General features: G+C 37.3%; 1 protein-coding gene across 3 annotated transcripts in view; it reads left to right on the top strand.

The window, feature by feature from the left end:
- Nucleotides 1-22,753, top strand: part of LOC150079050 (cyclin-D1-binding protein 1 homolog) — a 287,955-nt gene that overhangs the window by 224,491 nt on the left and 40,711 nt on the right. For 2 of the 3 annotated variants that reach the window (XM_090382489.1, XM_090382488.1), the window contains one exon: nt 1,951-1,997. In XM_090382489.1, the coding sequence (XP_090238615.1) occupies nt 1,951-1,997 (47 nt within the window). Of the gene's footprint in view, nt 1-1,950; nt 1,998-13,936; nt 14,094-22,753 lie in introns of those variants that run through there. The other variant, XM_090382490.1, reaches the window with a different exon arrangement.

Here is a 22,753-nt window from a genome sequence, read left to right as displayed (position 1 = left end):
GCAGTAGCAACTCAATTTCTCTCTAATAGAACTTGAGGTATAAAATTTAGAACTAGCAAGCAAAAAAGCAAAAAGGAATAGTATCTAATAAAGGTACATCTGATATTCCAGTTCTGTAACTGCCCCTCCAAATAATTTTTATTCATTTGGACCTAGCTATACTTGCAAATGATAAAGAGATAGCTTTTGGTAATTGTTGATTGGATGTATTGAATGGTGCAAGTAGTAGTAGAGGCATGTGATGCAAGAAATCAAGCTTATGTACCATCATAAGAAAAAAAAAAAAAAAAAAAAAACTTTTTCATACATCCATTCCCCATAAATGTTTGTCCACTTCCTCCTTGAATTTATTTAAGCCTTTTCTTCTTGTATATTAATGACCTTCCATTGACTGGAAATCCTATCCATAGTTTTGCTGATGATAGCACATTGCATTCCAATTTTCATTTTGTGAAATCTTGCCGTACTCAGTTAGCTTCAACTTCTCGAATATCTGCTACCAATACCTTAAATGCCAATCTCCAGGTAATTCTCCAGTGGGGCAAAGACAACTTAGTTGTCTTCTAAAACCTTCTAAATCCTTCTAAAACTCAGTCTTGTCATATCTTTCAAAAAGGATTCTCCTGCTCCTGTGTTTATCTTTGGTGACACTCCGATTTCTAGGCAAGATTATATATCTCTTTTGGGATTACCCTGACTTCTAATCTCTCTTGGCACAAGCTCATTACAATTATTGCTTCCTCTCTATCTAAAAAACTTGGTTTTTTTCTTTCACTCTCGGCATTACTTTTCTTCCAAACAGCTGTTCACTCTATACAAATCGTAAATCTGCCCTACTGTGGAATGTTGTTCCCACATCTGTGGGGTGCCCCCAAAACCTCTCTCAGGCTACTAGATTCCATTCAGAAGAGGGCAGTTAGGTTAATCAATCACTCATCTCTAACAGAGTCTCTTCATTCGCTGTCTTATAGACGTACTGTTTCTGTTGCATGCCTTTTCTGCAGGTACTTCCATGGGCACTGTTCTTCTATAATTCTCACGCTCTCTCTCTCTCTCTCTCTCTCTCTCTCTCTCTCTCTCTCTCTGACTGAAAAACAGTCCGAACATGTGCCGCCAACATCCATTTACTGTCCAACTTCAAACTCACAGAACCAACTTTTCATCTTCCTTGTTTATCCATTCAACTGCCATTTTCTAGAACAACCTTCCCTCATACGTATTTCTACAGAAGTTCAAGTCTAATGTCAACAAATATCTTCTTTTGTCTTCTCAATCTCCAACCCAAGCATGGTCCTAAGTACTATACACTCTAATACCTCTCGTTTGTGGTTTTCATTAAAAAAATATATATATATATCTATATAGAGCGGTGGTTCTCAAACTGAAGACAAACAGTGTCACGGGGCAGCACAGCAAACTGACAGGGGTGCCGCAGGATATTTTAAATTTTCGAGGGAAAAAAATTAGTAAGTAATTGTGTTTATTTAAGAATGAAATAAAGCTATTGTTGTTTCATTCCATTTATGTGTATTATTTTTTTAAACAGCTAATAAGTTTTTAGGACTTAAATACTTATTAAGTTGTTTGGACCTGACTACTTAATAAATGGAACTGTTAGGTATTTCTTTTGGCCTACGGATGCCATGAAAAGATTACTGAGACACTAAGGGCACTGTGAACCGAGAAAGTTTGGGAACCTCTTATAGAGTATAATAAAAATAACAGTATATGGTTTTTCTGGAATTATACATCTCCATTTTTAACAATCAATTAATGCTGATTGAAAGTAAAAATAATATTTAACGTATACTAAAATTGACAAGTGTCACTCTGTGTTGCTATTAAACTTAAAAATATTAATTTTTGAATTTAATTCTAGTGTAATAGAAAATATGAAAATAAACTATAAGCTTTGATTTCCTCACCTTCATAGTAAACTTTCTTTTCTAGGCTTTAAACCTCTCTGATCATCTAAAGGTGCTACTGACAAGAGTCAGGTAAATTGAATTTCTTAGTATGATGGTTTTCTTAGCTGTCATCAGAAATACAAAAATTTGATTAGAAATTTGTAATGGATGTAATAACTTATTGTAAAGAATTGTTCCACTTGCTCTGTCATTTTATTTTGCCACTGATTTTGTTTCTTTAAAACATATTTGTCAGCATCATTGAAAATGAAAATAAGGTCTTCTGTTGAAATTTTTTAAACCTGGAACGAAATAACCAAATGCTTGGTATTATGAGTAGTGTCATTGATAAAAGGACTCTATTTTAAGGCAGTGTTTAGGTGAGTTGGAAAAAACTAGTCTGGCAGGAAGGGGGGGTAGATACAGGAATTAATAGATTAACAGCAGCCACAAGCTGTTATGTCAAGGAGCTGGTATACTCTTGCTATGTATACGCTATAATCAAAACTTCCATTACTTCATACAACATGGCCTCCCTCTACTTTTACTTTATATGCTGAATGCAGTTTGAATAGTAAAACTTATAGAATAATGTATCTGTAAAAAGATCTACATCTCTCAAACCCTTTCCCATTCATTTCACAAATGAAAGAGACTTGCCATTTCACACTTGCCAAAGCTATTGGCTGCAACTTTTGCCCATCTCTGCTCCCAGCTCTGTCAGAACCAGATGGTTTTGTTGTCACTTCAACCAAGGTTAGAGCTGACCTGCTAGCATCCCATTTTTCTTCCAACTCATGTATTAATGATCTTGGTAAAACACCTCCCACCATTCCCAACACGCTCTATTCAATGTCTCTTTTGGTCTTCTGCCAAAAGGATGTCAGAAGGATCTTGACGAATCTTGATGCTAAGAAAACTCCAGGTCCTGATGGTATTTCTCCACTTGTTCTCAAAACCTGTGCTCCTGAACTTACTCCTGTTTTTTGCTGCCTTTTTTCACTTTTTTATTCCAAAGGTGTTTTTCCTTCTGCTTGGAAATTTGCTCATATCCAGCCAGTTCCTAAAAAGGGTGACAAATCCTCCCCGTCCAATTATCGTCCCATTGCAATTACTTCTGCTCTTTTTAAAGTAATGGAGAAATCAATTAACCACCAACTCTTAAACTACCTAGAAACCTTCCGTCTGATCAACGATCGCCCGTACGGATTCCGTCAGTGTTAATCCACTGGTGATATTCTGGCTTAGGTTACTCATTTATGGTCAAATTCAATGGAAAAGTTCGGTGAAACATAAGCAGTTCCTTTTGACATCTCAAAGGCTTTTTGATCGTGTTTGGCTTAAAGTTCTTCTAAACAAGCTTCCATATTATGGTTTTTCAACTGTTTTTTGTAATTGGTTATCCAGTTTTCTCTCTGATCGCTCACTGAGGGTGATGGTAGATGGCTCTCTGTCTTCTAACTTCTCCACTAATGTAAGTGTCCCCCAAGGTTCAGTTCTTCCCTCACTCTTTTCCTATTGAATATTAATGACCTTCTTCCATTGACTGGAAATGCTATCCATAGTTTTTCTGATGATAGCACATTGCATTCCACTTTCCATTTTGAGAAACCTTGCCCTGCTCAATCAGCTTCAATTTCTCGAATATCCGGTACCAATTCCTTAAATGCCAATCTCCAGGTAATTCTCCAGTGGGGCAAAGACAACTTAGTTGATTTCAATCCTTCGAAAACTCAGTCTTGTCATATATCTCGCAAAAAAGATTCTTCTGCTCCTATGCTTATCTTTGGTGACACTCTGATTTCTAGGCAAAATGATATATCTCTTTTGGTGGATTACCCTGACTTCTAATCTCTCTTGGCACAAGCACATTACAAATATTGTAGCCAGATGGGAAGGAGCAGCAGTGCATAGCACACACTTCTTGATTAGACCGGGGTTCGAGCCCGTCACCACCAAATACGGAGGATGCAGAAAGGTCATGGAATGACCACCGCATATTCCCGGAGGAATATGGCCTTAGTTGCTAATGCTCCTAAAAACTGAATAACAACAACAATTACAAATATTGCTTCCTCTGCATCTAAAAAACTTGGTTTTCTCTTTTGCTGTCGGAGTTATTTTTCTTCCAAATGGCTGTTTACTCTGTACAAATCGCAAATCTACCCTACCATGGAATATTATTCCCACATCTGGGTCGGTGCCCCCAAAACCTCTGTCAGGCTTCTAGATTTCATTAGGTTAATTAATGACTCCTCTGTAACAGAGTCTCTTCACTCTCTGTCTCATCGACATGCCTTTTCTACAGATACTTCCATGGGCACTGTTCTTCTGATTTGGCTTCTATAATTCCCGCTCTCTCTTTCAAAACGGCCCGAACATTTGCTGCCAACATCCATTTACTGTCCAACTTCAAACTCACAGAACTAACTTTTCATCTTCCTCGTTTATTCATTCAACTGCAGTTTTCTGGAACAGCTACCTTCATACGTATTTCATACATGAAAACCTTCATACGTAAAAAAAATACACATGATTTCAGTTCGAAACTCTGTAATGTCCATTTTCACCAAATGTTTGGTACGGTCCCCACTTTTTATGAGAGAGTCCTAGTTATCAGTTGTCACAACCACTTATTGGTTCAGTTGTCCCAATTATTCACTCTGTGGTTCCTTTCACTTCAAAGGTGGTACCTGCGCTATATGTTCACTGTGATATTCCCTTATCAAAGACAGTAATTTGGAATCTTTGGCTTAAAATCTTTCTCTCTACTCCATTATGTCAAATCCACATGTTGCATTTACCATTCTCTCAACTTACATAATCGCTAATAACACTCTGACAACTATTTGTTGTCAGTGACACTATTGTCAGGGAAGCAGGGAACATATTGTGCAAAAAGGATAGGTGGAACAAGACCAGGGTATTTCTGCCAATGGCAAAGGTTGATGACGTTTAGAGCAGCTATCATCTTTCAAGTGCATAAAGGGTGATATTGTTGTACACGTTGGCACTAATGATATTAAGAGCAGGAGACCGGCGGAATTACTCAAAACGTACAGGTCGATGTTGAAAAAAAGCCATGAGTTAGGGTTGAATTGGAAAGTGTCTGTAATTCTGTGCAGACACGATACGACGGAGTATATGATGAATGCCTTGTCGATCCATTCGGCCCTGGAAAGATTGTGCAAGGCTCAAGGGGTAGAATTTTTCTCAGCGTGGTCTGTGCTTGTTAACACAAGAGACTGCTTCTACAGGAATGGGATACACTTAAATAGAAAGGGTGCAAAAATATTTGCTCATGCCATCGAGGCATAGTTAGGTTGGAAAACTGCTATCTTGCGGGGGGGGATACATGGACTAATAGATTAACAGTAGCTACTGGCAGAGGTGAAAGTGATTCTTGCACTTTTTCTATTGAAATGCAATTGAGCAGCAGCCTGCAAAACAAGGCAATGGGAATTTCCAGGACTGCTGGGAGTCATGGTGGAACAAGTAAATACCTGGGCTCTGTGAGAGTAACTAAGAGTAGAAACAGGTGCATGTATACTTGCATATTAACTATACACCAATGCTAGGAGTATAGTTAATAAATTTGATGAGCTTGAAGTGCTAGTCAAGACATTAAGGCGGATATTGTTGGGATATCAGAGACATGGTGTCACAGAATTGGAATTTGGGGAGTACAATGTGTACAGAAAGGTTAGACAAGCCAGGAAGGGAGATGAGGTTATGCTGTTAAGAAACACAAAATCTGAGAGTCATATAATATGGGATTTTAATTTCCCAGATATTGACTGGAATTTGTGGGTTGGTCACTCACACACTAGCTAGACATTTGTGGATTTATTGGATGATTGTTTTCTACAGTAGCATGTTCGGGAGGCAACTAGAGGGAGTAATACTCTTAATCTGATTATCAGTAGTGATTCTTCATGCATTAAGAATCTGCAGATAAAGAAACCACTAGGTGACAGTGATCACAGTGTGCTGAAGTGGGATTTACTCAAAGATGTAACTGCCATCAGGGGTAAAGGGAAGGGTTTTTGATTTCGTAAAGGTGACTACAGTTTTGTTAGACAGACTAGTCCAACTTTCCTAAAAGTGAGGTATTTTCCTTGCTGATTTTAATGCTCACACCTTTAGATTGTTTCAGTTCTCTAGTCATTTTAATGCTCACAACTCCAGATTGTTTCAGTTTTCTAGTCACTCAGACCCAAATGGGCGAGATGCACAGACCTATTGGTAATAACTAATGACCTCCCGGAGATTGTCCTTTTACTTACTACAATACCAGACAATTCATCATACACCCAATACTCTTGCATTGGGAACGAGACTAGCCTTGTGCAGGTGAAGTTTTTAACGGCTCTGGAAAATATTAGGTTAATGTAAGGTTAATGACTCCTCTCTAACAGAGTCTCTCCACTCGCTGTCTCATAGACATACTGTTTGTGCTGCATGCCTTTTCTACAGATACTTCCACGGGCAGTGTTCTTCTGAATTGGCTTCTATAATTCCTGCTCTCTCTTTCAAAACAGTCCGAACATGTGCCGCCACCAGCCAACATCCATTTACTGTCCAATTTCAAACTCACAGAACCCACTTTTCATCTTTCTCGTTTATTCATTCAACTGCCGTTTTCTGAACAACCTTCCTTCATACGTATTTCCCGAAAATTACAGCCTACAGAAGTCCAAGTCTGATGTCAACAATTATCTTCTTTCATCATCTCAATGTCCAACCCAAGCATGGTACTAAGTACTATAGGTTCTAATAAATCTTGTGTTTGGGGTTTTCATAAAAATGTACTCAGCTCCATAACATAACATGGCCTCGACAATGCCTCCCTAGCATACGCACTACTGGGACTCACTCCGATCTCTCTGGTAGAATAGAGGCAGCAAGATTAGACACTAGCTGATCCAGAAGCCTTTTAGATAGTTACCAATAGGTTCGGTCCGGGGGACTGTCAAGCATCCGACTTGCAAATATTATTTTAGAGCTGTATCCTCGAAATACAAGGAAGATTGATCTTGCCAGAATGTCCGTCTTAACCTCAAAAGATATCAATAGTACTGCATAATGGAAGAGTTGGAGGGGGGGGGGAATGTTGCCGGAGCTTTGTTCTGCAGACTAAACATGAGCTCATCCACTTTAAGCTTCCAATAAGCAAAATGGTGGTATTGCATTTGTCGGTTGGAGTCATCTTCTACATAGCATTGCCTGGTAACACAGAGGGATGACATTCCTCCATGTTGTGTGGGTAACACTCCTGAACCATGATGTTTTCTGTAGTCGGCAATCTTTTATTGGTTCGCACCTTAGTGGTTATGTCAAGTGTACTAAGTGCCATATTCAGGACTTGCACATAGGGGTTATATCCAGGGTTACTAACAGTTCCACCACTGTGAGGGTGGAAGAAAAGGATTTAGCTGTCACAGATAGACCGGAATTTGCCATAATTAAGCACTTGACTATGTGTCACCTGAATATCAATTCCATCAGCATTTTAGACTGCTAGGTAGCAAGCTCAGTTTGATATATGTGAGAGAATGACAGCCACAAGGACCCTGGAGGACTCCACTAATAAGATTAATTCAAGAAGAACAGTATGCATTAATAACCTCCCTGCCTTTTCCCACTCAACCATCCCTTTATCCACAGCACTATCTTGCCCTTAATGCCACGCAGCTCCAATTTATATAGCAGTATTTGATGTGTGCAAGAGTATCAAAAGATTTTTTTTAAATCTAAATATATGACGTCAAATTTTTTTTTTTTTTTTTTTTTCTTTACATCCTCTTTCGGTTCTTTTGTTACTGTGTCACAGTATCCAATCAGATTGGTAAGACAGGATCACCACTTAACAAACACATGATGTGACTACACTATAACTACATTTCTCTAGATGGTTCAGGATTAGTTCTTTAATCAGTGAGTCCATTATTTTTCCTGGAACAGAAGTCAGGCTAACAAATTTATAATTATTCAACTATTGTCATCCCTAAATATATTGTGCAAAAAGGATAGGTGGAATAGGATCAGGGTATGTCTGCCAGGGGCAAAAGTTGATGACGTTGTAGAGCGGATATCATTTTTTAAGGGTACAAAGGGTGATATGGTTTTATACGTTGGCACTAATTACATTAAATGTAGGAGATCAGCAGACTTACTTTACAAGTATAGCTCAGTGTAGAAAAAAAGTTGCGAGTTAGGGTTAAATTTTTTTAAAATTTAAATCTGCAATTCTTCCCAGACATAATAAGAGGGAGTATATGATGAGTGCCTTGTCAATCAATTCTGCCCTGGAGAGATAATGCAAGGCTCATTGGGAAGAATTTTTCTCAGCATGGTCTGTGCTTGTTAACAGGAGAGATTATTTCTACAGGGATCGAATACATTTAAATAGAAAGGGTGCAAGAATATTTGCTGATGCTATCGAGGCAGTGTTAGATGGGTCGGAAAACTGCTAGCTTGGTGGGATTCACAGACTAATAGCCACAGGCAGAGGTGAAAGTGATTCTTGCTCTGCTTCTATTGGAATGAGCAGCAGCCTGCAAAGAGAGGTACTGGGGATTTTGGGGGCTGCTGGGAGTCATCATGGAACAAGTAAATACATGGATTGTGTTAGGGTAACTAAGAGTAAGAATAAATGTATGTATACTTGCATATACTTGCACCAAAGCTAGGAGTATAGTAAATAAATTTGATGAATTTGAAGTGCTTGTCAAGACATCAAAAGTGGATATTGTTGGAATATCAGAGACGTGCTGCCACATGGATATAAGCAGTGCAGAATTGGAATTTGGGGAGTATAATGTGTACAGAAAGGATAGACAGGACAGGAAGAAGGAAACACGTGAAATCTAAGGAAGTTAAGAAACACGTAAAATCTGAGGAAGTACATCCAGTTGATGTTGGTGGACAATGCAATGTTGAGTCTGTTTGGTGTGACATAAACACTAGGAAAGGAAAAATGTGAGTAGGTGTGTGTTATCGGCCTCATGAATCTGATGAGTATAATGAGCAATTGTGCAGAAAAATAGTGCGCCAGTAAATCAGAATGTCTTATAATGGGGGATTTTAACTTTCCATATATTGATTGGAACTTGTGGATTGATCACACACACTAGCAAGACTTTTTTGGATTTGTTGGATGACTGTTTTCTACAGCAACATGTTTGAGAGGCAACCAAAGGGAGTAATACTCTTGATCTGATTATTAGCAGTAATTATTCATGCATTAAAAATTTTCAGATAAAGCAACCACTGGGCTACAGTGATCACAGTGTACTGATGTGGAAATTACTTAAAGATGTAACAGATGTGGAATTTACTTAAAGATTTAGTGGAAGGGTTTTTGTTTTCATAAAGGTGACTACAGTGGTCTCTGAGAGTTTAAATTCTATTCAGTGGGATTAACTGATGATGTTACCAATGTTGCATTCTAAATGGGAAGCCTTCAAGGACTTAATCTTTGAAGCTACTAGGCTTTTCATTGCAACTAAGAAATATTGTTCAGGGTTGAGGCCTAAATGGATGTCAGATGAATTAATGAGGCTCGTGGCAGAGAAAAAAAATGTATGGCATGCATATAAACTATCAGGTGACAGAAGCCTATGGCAGATATAAGCTTGTTTGTAATCAAGTCACAGAGGAGTTTTGGCAAGCAAAGGCAAATTCGAGAAATCTTTGGCAGAGGATGCAAAGAAAAACAGCAAAGAGTTCTTTACTTACGTAAACTCTAGAAGGAAAGGAATGAATTGATTGGACCAATTAACATAGATGGGTTGACTGTTGATGACCATGCTCAGGTAGCTGATAAACTGAATGAGTATTTTGCATCTACATTCACCCATGAGGAGCTATTCAATAAGGGGAATGCCAGAATTCTATCAAACTCTAACATGGATCTAAGTAATTTTGTAATAACTGAGATCAAAATGGAGGAGAAATTGTTGAAGTTAAACATAAGGAAGGTACCTGGGGTGTATGGGATCTATCCAGTTAAATTAAAGGAGGCAGCAAAGGTAGTAAGCAAACCCTTAGCCATAATTATGAAAGCTTCTCTGGACTGGAGGTTTTTTTTTTTTTTTTTTTATGAGAACCCCAAACACGAAAGGTATCAAAACCTATAGTACTTAGTACCATGCATGGGTTGAAGGAGAAGTATGGGGAGAGGGGGATGCCGGAAACTTTGCTCTAGAGACTAAACATGGGTTTCACCACTTCAAGCCTCCAATAAGCAAAGTGGTGGTATTTCACCGGTTGATGAAAGTCATCTACCACCTGAGATGTGAAAGTATATCACCAATTCACAAAGGGGGTTCAAAAGGTGACAAGTTACTATATACCTGTTAGTTTAACTTGTCAGGGAAAATAATGGAGCCACTGGTTAAAGAAGCATTCCACGATCATCTAGACAAGACTGCAGTAATAGTTAAGACACAGCATGAGTTTGTTAAAGGGGTTTTGTCTGACCAATTTGATTTGATACTATGATGTGGTCACAACAGAACTGAATGGCAAAAATAATTTTGATATCATATACTTGGATTTCAGGAAAGCTTTTGATAGTGTTGCACATGGAAGACTACTGTACAAATTGGAGAGGTATGGCATTAAGGGTAAGTTGCTACAATGGATAAAGGGATGGTTGAGTGGAAAACAACAGAGAGTGGTAATCAATGGACACTGCTCTTCATGGACAAATGTTATTAGCGGAGTTCCCCAGGGTTCGGTGCTGGGCCCATTGTTGTGTTGTGTATTCATCAATGATGTTGATGAAGGTATATCAGGATTAATGTCCAAGTTTGCAGATGATACAAAGGTTGGCAGGGTTGTTAACGACAATAAAAACAGTATTCTACTCCAAATGGATCTAGATATTTGTTGGGCAAATGGGCTGAGAAGTGGCAACTGAAGTTTATTTGATATTTGATGACATTGACATTGACAAATCAAACATTGACAAATCAAAGTACTGCATATGGGTAGCAATAACCGAAGAGAAACGTACCAACTGTGTGGTACTACACCCAGGGAAATGGAAAGTGAAAAATACCTGCGGGTAATTGTTCATTCAAATATGAAGTTTGCTGAGCAGTACAGACTGGCTGCCAGGGCAGGCTATGGAGTCTTGTCAATGATATATAGGAATTTTGCTTGCAGTGACAGAGAGATGATTATCCCGTTGTATTAGGCAATGGTCGGGCCACACCTAGAGTATTGTACAGGTCTGGAGAACAAGTACAAAGAAGTTCAGCAAGATTGGTGAGGGGGAACAAAGGGGTGCTCTTACCAAGAAAGGCTTTAAGGTCTGCAAATTGCAGCACATGGAGTGAAGGCACCTGTGAGGTGATGTGATTGTGGTGTATAAGGCCTTGAATGGGTTGAGTAAGCTGAATGCTGATGGGATTCTTCCTCTTACTCAGATTAAGAAGTGATGGGGCAGAGATTCAAATTGAGGAAAGAGTTGTAGAATAGATGTACGGAAATTTGCCTTTAGCCAGCGGGTGGTTGATTGGTGGAACAGACTTCATCTTTTGTTTTGGAAGTTGATAGACTAAATAAATTTAAGGCTGTGCTGGACAGGCATTTGGAACGAAGGGGGGGGGGTAAAGTGGGAGGGTTTTTTTTTTTTTTTTTGGCTGATGCTGCATAACCTGCTTTCTTGCATCGTATGCCTCTACTAATACTAATGCTAATATTCCATGGTAGGGTGTATGTACGATTCGTACAGAGTGAACAGCTGTTTTTTAGATGCAGAGAAAGCAGTATGTGTGATGTGTTTATGCCAAGAGAGATTAGAAGCCAGGGTAATCCCCAATAGCGATATGTGATCCTGTCTAGAAATCAGGGTGTCGTTGAAGGCAAGCACAAAAGCAGACTTTTTTGTGAGATATAAGACAGGACTGAGTTTTAGGATTGAAATCAACTAAGTCATATTTGCCTCACTGGAGAATTTCCTGGAGATCAGCATTTAAGGAATTTTGTAGTGGATATTCAAGAATTTGAAGCTGTGTGTGCAGAGCATGGTTTTTTAAACTGGAAGTTGGAGTGCAATGTGCTACGGTCACTAATACAAGAAGAAAGAAACGAGTGGGAAAAAGAACCAAACCTTGGAGAACTCCAGCATTAGTGGAGAAGTTAGAAGACAGAGAGCTATCTACTACCACTAACAATAAATAGTCAGGAAGAAAAGTGGATACCCAATTACAAAAAATGATAATTATTTTTATTTATATATATATATTTTTTTCCATTGTGAGTTTCTAACTTGTTCCAGCCAGGGACAAATTAGGGGCAAATTGAAATCATCCATAATAAGACACTCACAACTGCTTTTCCATTCTGTGTGGATGTAGACAGTCTTCATAATTTTGAGTCTTCTGGTCTGTAGATTACTCCCACTCTCCTTATACCTTTTCTTCTAACCAACTCATGCCACAGATTCTGTGGTTACAGGTGTAACTTCTGACTTTACAAAAGCTCTTTCGTGCTCGGGCTGCTTTTAGTCATAAGTACGACCCCTGTCAACACCCCTCTCTTCCCTACCCTTCCTAAATGGAAGGGTAGGGAAGAGAGGGGTGTTGACAGGTGTCACCATGATATGTACAATGGTACATATCATGGTGACACTCATCATCCCCAATTTGCAGATTGCACTATTTTTGTTAGCCCTATTATGTAAGCATTAGTTGTCCTAAGGAGTTCGAATTTGCTCATTTTATTGACAAAATTCCTGATTCTTCTATATTTTACACCATATTCTTCTATATTTTACTTATTTCCCTAGCTTTATCTTCCTGCTCATTTGAAACATTGCTATTCTCAAAACACCTTGCTAATATCAGCACTTGTAGCTGCAAACAAGAACTCTTGAGATGCATGCAAGTATTGCTTTGGCCCATATCATCAGGTAAATGCTCATTTCCCTGCACCCTTGTATTATATCAAATGGAACTCATCTCTACAAAATAGATTCCTTTAACTTATGAATGCGGGCCGCGCTGATAAAAATTTCTGCACTGAAGCCTTGCATAGTTCTTCAAATTTTGAATTAATCCACAAGGCTAAACATATGACCCCTCCTGTTGTATTTGGGCAGAATTGCAGACTCATGTACATCCTGACCTAACTTGCAAGATTTTTCAATGTGGTCCTTTATTTATCCAACAAATCATAGTCATGTTTATTTGATATAATTTTTGCCCACATGAATAATAATGCTCTCTATATCTGCCTGGTAAACACACCCTGGTTCTAATCCACTTGTCTTTGTTACAAAAAAAAAAAAAAAATTTTATACTTGTTTCCCTAACAGTAGTCTCCCAATAAAATTAAATCTTCTTGAACCAGAGAGGTATGCACACTTGACTGAATTCTGGCACCCAAATTGGGGGGTGGGGGTAGATAAATTACTTGGTAGGTCTCAAGATACTGGAATCCCTCATACAAGCTCCCAGTTACATTTGTTTTTAGGGCCAGCACCTGTTTCTCTAGTGAAGTCTAGTAATGCAGCAAATTTTCATTTGAGATTGGCACAATCCTTACATTGGGTGCAAAGAAAAGAACATCAGTTGATTTTGGTTTGTCTACTAGACCAACCTTAGAATATATGCCGCTGACTATACAAGTGCACTGAACACTCTACTCATGTCATGAGTGTACATGACTGTACACTCATGACTCATGCCAGAAGCGACACAGCCTTACCCATCTGAATCATGATATCCTCTAATGAAGTACTGATAGTGGATCTTGTAACAGCCATTCTTTTGGCTAGATTTTAAATTAAGAAAAATTAAAAGTATTAAGTATTACAGAAATTAAACTGTTCCAGAAACTTTATCTGCTAGTGAAGTTAAAATTAAGCTAATGAAGTTAGCAGAAAGAATATAAATAGCTTTGGAAAAGTGAAAAGTTTAATTTATAAAATATAGTAGAAATTAATTTCACAATATTACTGAAATAAAATTTAAAAATTACAGAAATTAGATATAAACAAAAAAATTGTCTACTAGATACCTGATCTTCTAATGTCTTCAGTTAATCTGATGGAGCCAGCTTAAAAGCACATCTGCTTTCTGCAGCTGCCTACAGTAGAATAGGATAGCATTCATTCACTCAATCCATACAAGGCCCTAAATACTTCAGTCAGGTCTCACAGGAGTCTAGTTCCCAGAACTGATGTCTTTCTTGGTAAGAGGCTTTTTTTTTTTTTTTTTTGTTTCCAGCACTAATTTTATTGCACTTTTCTGCACCCTTTCCAACAGATCCTTATCCTTCCTAAAATGTGGCTTCCAGACATGTATCTAACACTCAAGATGCAGCCGAACTGCTGCTTCGTTCAGCAGTACTATCATCTCCTTATCCCTGTTGGTAGTATTAATGTATCTTGTTAACATAACTCCATGAGCTGTTCCAGCAACCTATCTACACTGCTTAGAAAACTTCATGCCAGACTGTACAATTACTTCGACTCTTTTTTCTTCAAAATGCTTCCCCTTACAAATTTAATATGGCTGCCACACTGCATTTCTGTCAAAACAACCCTTCACCCCTCTGATCACCATCCCCAGAACAGAAGTTTAGTTCATAGGTTCACAACCACTCAATTTTCCCTTTTATCTCCCCTTTATGAATAGGAGTAACATTTGCACACCTCCAATCCATAGGGACCTCCCCTGAATCAAAGGATGCTCTCACTGCCGTGGCTGAAAGCCTGCTAACCCCTCCCACTGCCGTACTCAATACAATTGGATAGATTCCATCAGCCCCAGATGCCTTACCCATTCCCAGCCTCAACCTGTTTGCTTACTCTTCTTCCAGCTACTACAAACTCCAGTTCCCAGTTATAAGAAGGTAACAATACATGAAAGTCTAATGAGAATTCTCTTCTAATGTAATGCATAATTACATTAAAATTTTCACTCTCTCTACGAAGTAAACTCTGGATGTTTATTCCTATAGAATAAACTATTTATGAGTAGTAACATGCCAGTATAGTTTCCTACATGGGTTGTTGATTCACCATCACTGCTCTAAATTAACCCTCAGCAGCAATAAAGCAACATAAATCTTATTCTACATATTCTTTTGTGAAGGATAATAAAGTACATTTCTCCATATTCATTTCATTCATCCTCCCTGACAGCCTCAACTGGTTTGAATCTTGTCAGAGACTGTTGTTAGCCAATCCTGAGTCCATCATGATTTTCCCACAAAATTTGTCTTGTGAATATATGCTTGTATAAAAAAAAATCATATAAATTAGTGCATCAAGAAACCTCCAAATAGCCATCCAATACACTTGGATTTTGCTATTGACATGAAACAAAGCAAGTACAGCCATCTTTAAAATACACACATAGGTAAATGCAGCCGAACTTCCCTATAACGAATTCAATAAATCCAGGGAAAAAATTCGTTATAGAGAAATTTCATTATACAGAGAATATCTTTTTTATTAGAAATTGTTATTTAATTAGAAAATGAAAATGAATCTACATTTATTTTTAATGTATTTTATTTCAAAAACACTTATTTAAATTATGTTTACACAATTTTCGCCGGTAAGTATCACAAATTTAAAAAAATCCGTAATTTTCATTTGTACAGTACAATTAAAAAATGTCTAATTCTCAAAGAAAACCTCACATTTGTTCAGAGCATTAAAAACATTATCAGGAAAATTTTCACAAAACTGTAGAACCATACGAACCGTTTTAAAAGTGTTAATCATTTCTTCATGAGTTGGCTTTTCTACGGGTTGTTCTGATGTGTCTTCAGCATCATCGTTAATTTCTTCATGATCATGGTCGCGTCTAACACTGTTCAGCAGTATTTCATCTTCATTTGGATGTTCTGTTGTAGTCAGATCTTGATCTACATAAACATAACTATCCAGTGTTATTTCAATTTTTATGTTTCCAGACGATTCTAATAATGTCCAAAAGTTTTTCAGTTGTGAAAGGGGCAGTTCATCTTGTTCATCCAGTTGATGTTAGACTTCTGTATTCAATGCAAATCCCGCTTTCGAAAAACAATTTTGAATAGTGTATTCAGTGATATCATTTGTCCAAACTTTTGCCACTTCAGAGATGCAATCTCTAAGGTTAATTGTAACTTCCAAGTTTCTATTTTCTGATAATGCATTGACAATCTTCATTATTATTCTCTTTCGATAATGAAATTTAAAATTTTTAATAATGCCTTGGTCCATTGGCTGGAATTTTGACGTCACGTTTGGTGGTAAAAACAATAACTTCACACTTTTAAGTTTGGCAGAAATACTGGCAGGATGTGCTGGACAGTTGTCAGTTACCAACACGATTTTCCTTTTTTCTTTTGTTGTACCCTTGTCTAGTTTTAATATCCAGTCTTCAAAGATATCACTGGTCATCCATGCTTTTTTATTAAAGGTAGTCAACTTCCAAAGATTTTGTGCCTCTAAAACATCTTGGGTTTTTTGATTTTCCAATGACTGAAAGTCTTAATTTTTCACTTCCTGTCATATTTGCTCCATCTAGCACAGTGATTCTTTCTTTGCTTTGTTTTCCACCAAAACATTTATCATCCTTAAAAACAAGTGTTCTATTTGGTAAACGTTTAAAGAATAAACCCATTTCATCAGCATTAAAAACATCCTTAGGTTCATATTCTTCCAAAATCTTCTTTAAGGTATTGTTCCTCCAACTGTTGCAATCTTCTTCACTTACATTAACACTTTCTCCACAAATAACCTTTTCCACAATTCTGTATGTCCTAGGGACTGTGCAAATTTCAGAGCTTGTTGCTTAATTATTGGACCCGATATTGGTATATTCTTTTCACGTATCATTTGCACCCATTTTAGAACAGCTTTATCAACATCTTCGTATATACACAACTTAATTCGCTTCTTGTCCGCTCCTCCTTCAATTGCATTTAAAATTGATTCTCGATTTTTTAAAATCGTAGATAAGCTGCTTGCAGGTATGCCATATTTCTCCGCAATATCTTTTTTCTTAAAACCCTGTTCAATATCATGAAGAATCTTTACTTTATCATTAATACTTAAACACTTTCTCTTCGACATTGTTTCCACAAATGTAAAAATTACTTGCCTGCAGCTCGTGCCGATATATACACCGCAAACTTCGCTGCGCTGGCCGTATAGTGATTGTTAGTACCGCCTACTCAATGACGTTCGCTTGCGAATTCAACAGTATCACGTGACTTTTCCTATCAGTCACTTTGAAGAAATATACGACTTTCATTCATATATACACGAAAGAAAATTTACGGTTAGTGTATGCTGTATGTTACTTTTCAGAAAGAAAAAAAAAAATACAACATATAGCCTATGTGATTGATGACAAATTGTTCTAAAAGAACGAAATTAAAAAAAAAAAAAAAAAAAAAAATTAATGAAAACCATCTACTAGGAGTCCAGTTAGATGAGAATGGACATATCATATAATGATTGACAGGAAGGTCACATGGTAAGGTTGAGGTGAGAAGCGAATGTCACTCAGTAGGCGTTACTAAAAATCGACTATGGTAGCATTCTATGTATTGCTGCCGCAGCATGCTAAAGGCTTACCGCAGCGAATTTCGTTTCCCCTGAGCCAACATCAATTTACAAATCTATCCTATTTATTGTAAAGTTTATGACCACTTTTAAGAAAACCCATTTGGTTTTATAACTGTAACAAAAATGAAACAAAGACCCTCCTACGGGCATTAATGGCCACAAGTATTCACTAAAAGGATGATTAATTGCAGATGCTAATGCGTAATTTCGGAGGGAAGGAGGTTGTATATTGGAGCGGCTGTTTAGCAATAAATGTTTGAAAATCTTCAAAAATGCTTTTACTAATTTTTTTAAAAATTCATTATAGAGAGACTACCACTTCACTATATGGGGTTAATTTTACATGTAATTTCATTTCAGGGTGCAATGTTTTGCGAAAAAATTCATAATATAGAGAAATTCGTTAAATAGAAGTCGTAATAGAGAAGTTCCACTGTATATGCACACACAAATACATAATTCATTGTGAAGTGACAATATAATTTTCTTTTCACAGCTTTCAGCACATAACACCAATATTTTCTGCATCACAAGTGCTCATTTCCATTAATTTGTATATATAAATATAGAAAAGGAAGTTAAGTTACTACAAGATCAAAATTTCGAGTTTCGCAAGAATCCTAATACCAAAAGACCATATCACACCATAAAAAATTACAATATATTAGCAGAAACTAAGCATGACTTTCTGTATAGTTTTTCACAGTCATAATATGAATCAGAATGGTCTTTTTTTTTTTTTCTAATCTTAAAATTTGAAGCAGCACTGTGTGAGAACTTTTTTGACACTTCTAAGGTTGCACAATTTTACATCATTTAAATTATTCTGTAACACTTCCTTTCTCCTAAACTGCCTATATCCCTTTAAATCTTAAAATCGAGCTTAGTAGTAGAGGCACGTGATGCAAGAAAGCAAGCATATGAGCTTATGTGGCATCAACCAAAAGAAGAAGAAAAAAAAAAAAAACAATTTCACACATCCATTTGCTCTAAAACTTTGTCCAGTTCCTCCTTGAATTTATTTAAGCTATCAACTTCCACGATGACAAATGGAAGTGGAAGTTTGTTCTAGCAATCAACTACCCGCTGGTTAAAGGCAAATTTCAGCACATTTATTCTATCAACTTGAATTTATGCCCCCTCAGGTTCGTAATCTGAGCAAGCAGAAGAATTCCATTAGCATGCTCATCCCATTCAAAGCGTTATACACCCAGTTAGATCACATTGCAGGTGCCTAGTCTCCAGCTGCTGCAATTTGCAGAACTTAACCCATTCTTTGTAAGAGGACCCCTTCATTCCCCTCACCAATCTTGTTGCCCTTCTCTGTACACACTAGAGGTGTGCCTGGGCCTCGCCCTCGGGCTTCTACCTGACCCAGCCCAAAGGTCGGGCTGGGTAACATGAACGATATTCGCGCTCAGGCCAGGCACAAATAATTGCAATGAATTGTTATTTCCAAACATTTTGGACTTTTTCAGGCTATTTCCTTCATACATATATTTTAAATATTTTGTTATATATACTTAAATTCTTAAACGTTTTTTTAGAAAAAATATGCATTAGTTGTCTGTTGACACTTTTAATTGTCCAATAAGGTGCACTTTGCCAAAGTGTCTAACATTCCGAAATTTGGAGATGCGGAAATGACCCAATCTGTATTTTTGCTTAGTAAAGTAGCATTTACCCTTAAGTGGGCATTAAGTTGCAATTTATGTTACACAAGAGTATGATATGAGTCATTACAAGTGAATGTTCTATTCTAAGAACTGTTAGAACAGTTAGAAAAGTAAAGCAGTTTTAACACTTTCTAACCGCTTCTCTGCTAAATCCAAAACCGACCAATAATTTAGAAATACAGGTGAGGGGAATGCTTACACATCATATAGCGAGAATTGCCAGTGACAGAAGTGACAGTCACTTCTAATTTTTTAATTTAAATAGAGATGGATTTTGATATACGTTTTGGAATTATATTCAATATAGTAAATTGAAAAATTATTACATTTTCTTTTTTATATAATTAATATTGATGATTATTTTGGATAATTATTATTGTTATATAATTATTAATATTGAATTTTGAATCTGAAAGGCAGAAGTGAATTTGAAAAACAGAGTCGTGTCAGGCTGGGCCAGGTAAAAATAAAAAATGTAGGCCCATGCAGACTGCTAGTACACCTTAAGCAAATCTACATCCTTCCTAAAATGAGGCCACCAGACCTGTACGCAGTACTCAAGGCATGGCCTAACCATTGCCTTATACAAAGGGATAATCACTTCCTTTTCCCTACTAGCAAAATTCCTGTATATCATTGACAATACCCCATGACCTGCTCTGGCAGCCTGTCTGCATCGCTCAGAAAACTTCATATCTGCCTGCACAATTACTCCCACGTCGTTTTCATTTTCTACCACCCTAAGTGTAGTAGCACACAGTTGGTACGTTTCTCTGGAGTTGGGCACCACCGTAGCCATGTGGGCAGGAGCAGCAGTGCGTAGCACACGCTTCTTGATTAGACAGGGGTTCGAGCCCGTGACCACCAAATACAGAGGAATGACCACCACATATCCCTGGAGCTATATGGCCTTAGTTGCTAATACTCCTAAAAACCAAATAACAACAATCTCTGGGGTTACTTCTACATACTTGGACATTAAGCCTGATATACCTTTATCAATATCAATGATATATATATATATATATATATATATATACACAAAACAACAGTGGGATCAACACCGAACCCTGCGGGACTCCACTAATAATATTAGTCCACGAAGTGCAGCATTCATTGATTACTACTCTCTGTCATCTCCCACTCAACCACCCTTTTACCCATTGTAGCAACTTGCCCTTAATACCACACTGCTCCAATTTGTACAGTAGTCTTCTATGTGCAACTATATCAAAAGCTTTCCTACAATCCAAGTACAATCAGTCCTCGTATAACACGTGTTTATACTACACAAATTTGATCATACATGATTTGTAAACAGAGGAACGATATCGTATATAACACAAACCGAATTCGCTTATGCATGATTCGCCTTTGTGTTAACAAGAAATGGCAGTCAAATGCAGAATTCACCAACTGAACGCAACACGATAGCAATGAAGTGAAGATTCTGAAAATGTATTTGTTTTTATATCAGTGAAGGGGGAAACACATTTCACCATAATAACATAAAAACCTACAAAATTCCAGCTATTGGTATTATCACAAATGCAATTAGATCGCGTTTACTACCCATTTATAACAGATTCCACTAGCAGAAACACAACTGGTAATTGTTTTTATTGTTTTATGGTAGTAATCCCCCGAAATGTGTTTTAATAAAATGTGAACTAGTTAGTAGTGTGTCTCTGCCCTTATGGTGTTGTTTATTCAGTTGCTACACGCACGCGGCTTTGTTTTTATGTGTATGAAGCGTGCCTCCTCATTTTGTAATTGTGCTTTATTCCCTAAAAATGAGTAAAATACTTAAAAGATGTGAAAAGGAAGCATCCTGGCGAAGACACTGCAGGTTCAGAGAGAAAAATGAAAGCAATATTGATAGACAGAGGCGGACTGGGTCCAAAATTTTTACCTGGGAAAATTTGTATTGGCCTCATACCAGTGTTTATGGCCAAAATCACACTTCTGACCCACCAGGGTTTCCCCAGTAAGACTTATTTTTTCTCTGTTAGAGAAAAATTATGAAATTATGAAACACTTTGAGCGAAATGAAAGAACATGTGATATTGCACTTGCTACAGGCCTAAATGAGGCAATGCCGAGAATTAGAAAGAATGCAGAGAAAATAAAAGCAACTTTCCTAGAAGGAACAACTCAACGTGTAATAAAATCCATTAGATCAAGACACAAAGAATTAGAAGAGATGGAATGGCTGTCATCTCTTTGGATAGAAAATCTAACAAAGAACAAGTTTGCTTACGATAGAAGCAAAAAACATTAGCAATATTTTATTGCGATTATTTATTGTATTTGATAATGATTTGGTTACAAATGTGTGTTCAATCTTGGGTGGTTGGCACCTAACCCTATTTTTTCCATAGGGCTGTTATTTATATTGCATGAGGGTTTTTAGGAACACAACTATCGTGCTATATGACGACTGACTGTATATGATATCCAAATTATTTTTTACATCCAGTTCTTTGTAACCACATCATAGTATCCGATGAAATTTGTCAGTCAAGACTTTCTCTTAAAAAAACCCATTCTGTATCTGAATTATTACTGAAATTTTGTCTAGATGATCCTGCAGTGATTCTTTAACAGTGATTCCATTATTTTCCCCGGGACAGAAGTTAAACTAACAGATCTGTAATTACTCGTGTCACTTTTTGACACATTTGCGACACATTGACGACACATGATGACACAATGGCGACACATTTGCACATCTCAAGTCCATGGCGAATTCTCCTAAGTCCAAGGATGCTCTCATAATTATAGGTAAGGGTTTGCTTACTTTCTTTGCCGCCTCCTTTAATATAAATTAATAGATCCCATCCACCCCGGGTGCCTTCCTTATCGTCAACAATTTCTGCTCCACTTTGCTCTCTGTTATTACAAAATTATTAAGCTCCCTGTTACAGTTTAATAAGCTTCCGTCCTTCACTTCTCTAAAGAATTCCTCATGTGAATGTAGATGCAAAAATACTCATTTTTCAGCTAACTGAACAGGATCATCAACAGTCGAACCATTGATATCAAGTGTACCAATCTGATTTATCCCCTTCCTTTTAGAGTTTATATAAGTAAAGAAGTCCTTGCTGTTTTTCTTAGCATCCTTTGCCAAAGATTTCTCGTAATGTGCCTTCGCTTGCCTAATTTCCTTTGTGACTTGATTACAGACTAGCTTATATTTGCCATAGGCTTCTGTGTTGCCCGATAATTTGTATGCATCCCATGCATTTTTCTTCTCTCCCACGAGTCCATCTGACATCCATTTAGGCCTAAACCTTGAACAATAGTTCTTAATTGGTATGAAAAGCCTAGTAGCTTCCACAATTAATTCCTTGAATGCTTCCCATTTAGAATTTGCTGTTGGTAACATCCTCAGTTGGTCACACTGTACAGAATCTAAAAACTGTCTGAGACCACTGTTGTCACCTTTATTAAAGTAAAAACCCTTTAAGTAAATCCCACATCAATACACTGCGGTAAGTAAATCCCACATCAATACACTGCGATCACTTATTACCCTCTTTGGTTGCCTCTTGAACATGCTCCTGCAGAAAACAGTCATCCAGTAA

Source organism: Mastigoproctus giganteus, chromosome 10, assembly GCF_048544385.1.
Source record: "Mastigoproctus giganteus isolate SK-2022 chromosome 10, ASM4854438v1, whole genome shotgun sequence".
Lineage (NCBI taxonomy): Eukaryota > Metazoa > Arthropoda > Arachnida > Uropygi > Thelyphonidae > Mastigoproctus > Mastigoproctus giganteus.
The sequence above is the reverse complement of the archived record's forward strand: the minus strand, read 5'-3'. Positions and strand labels throughout refer to the sequence as shown.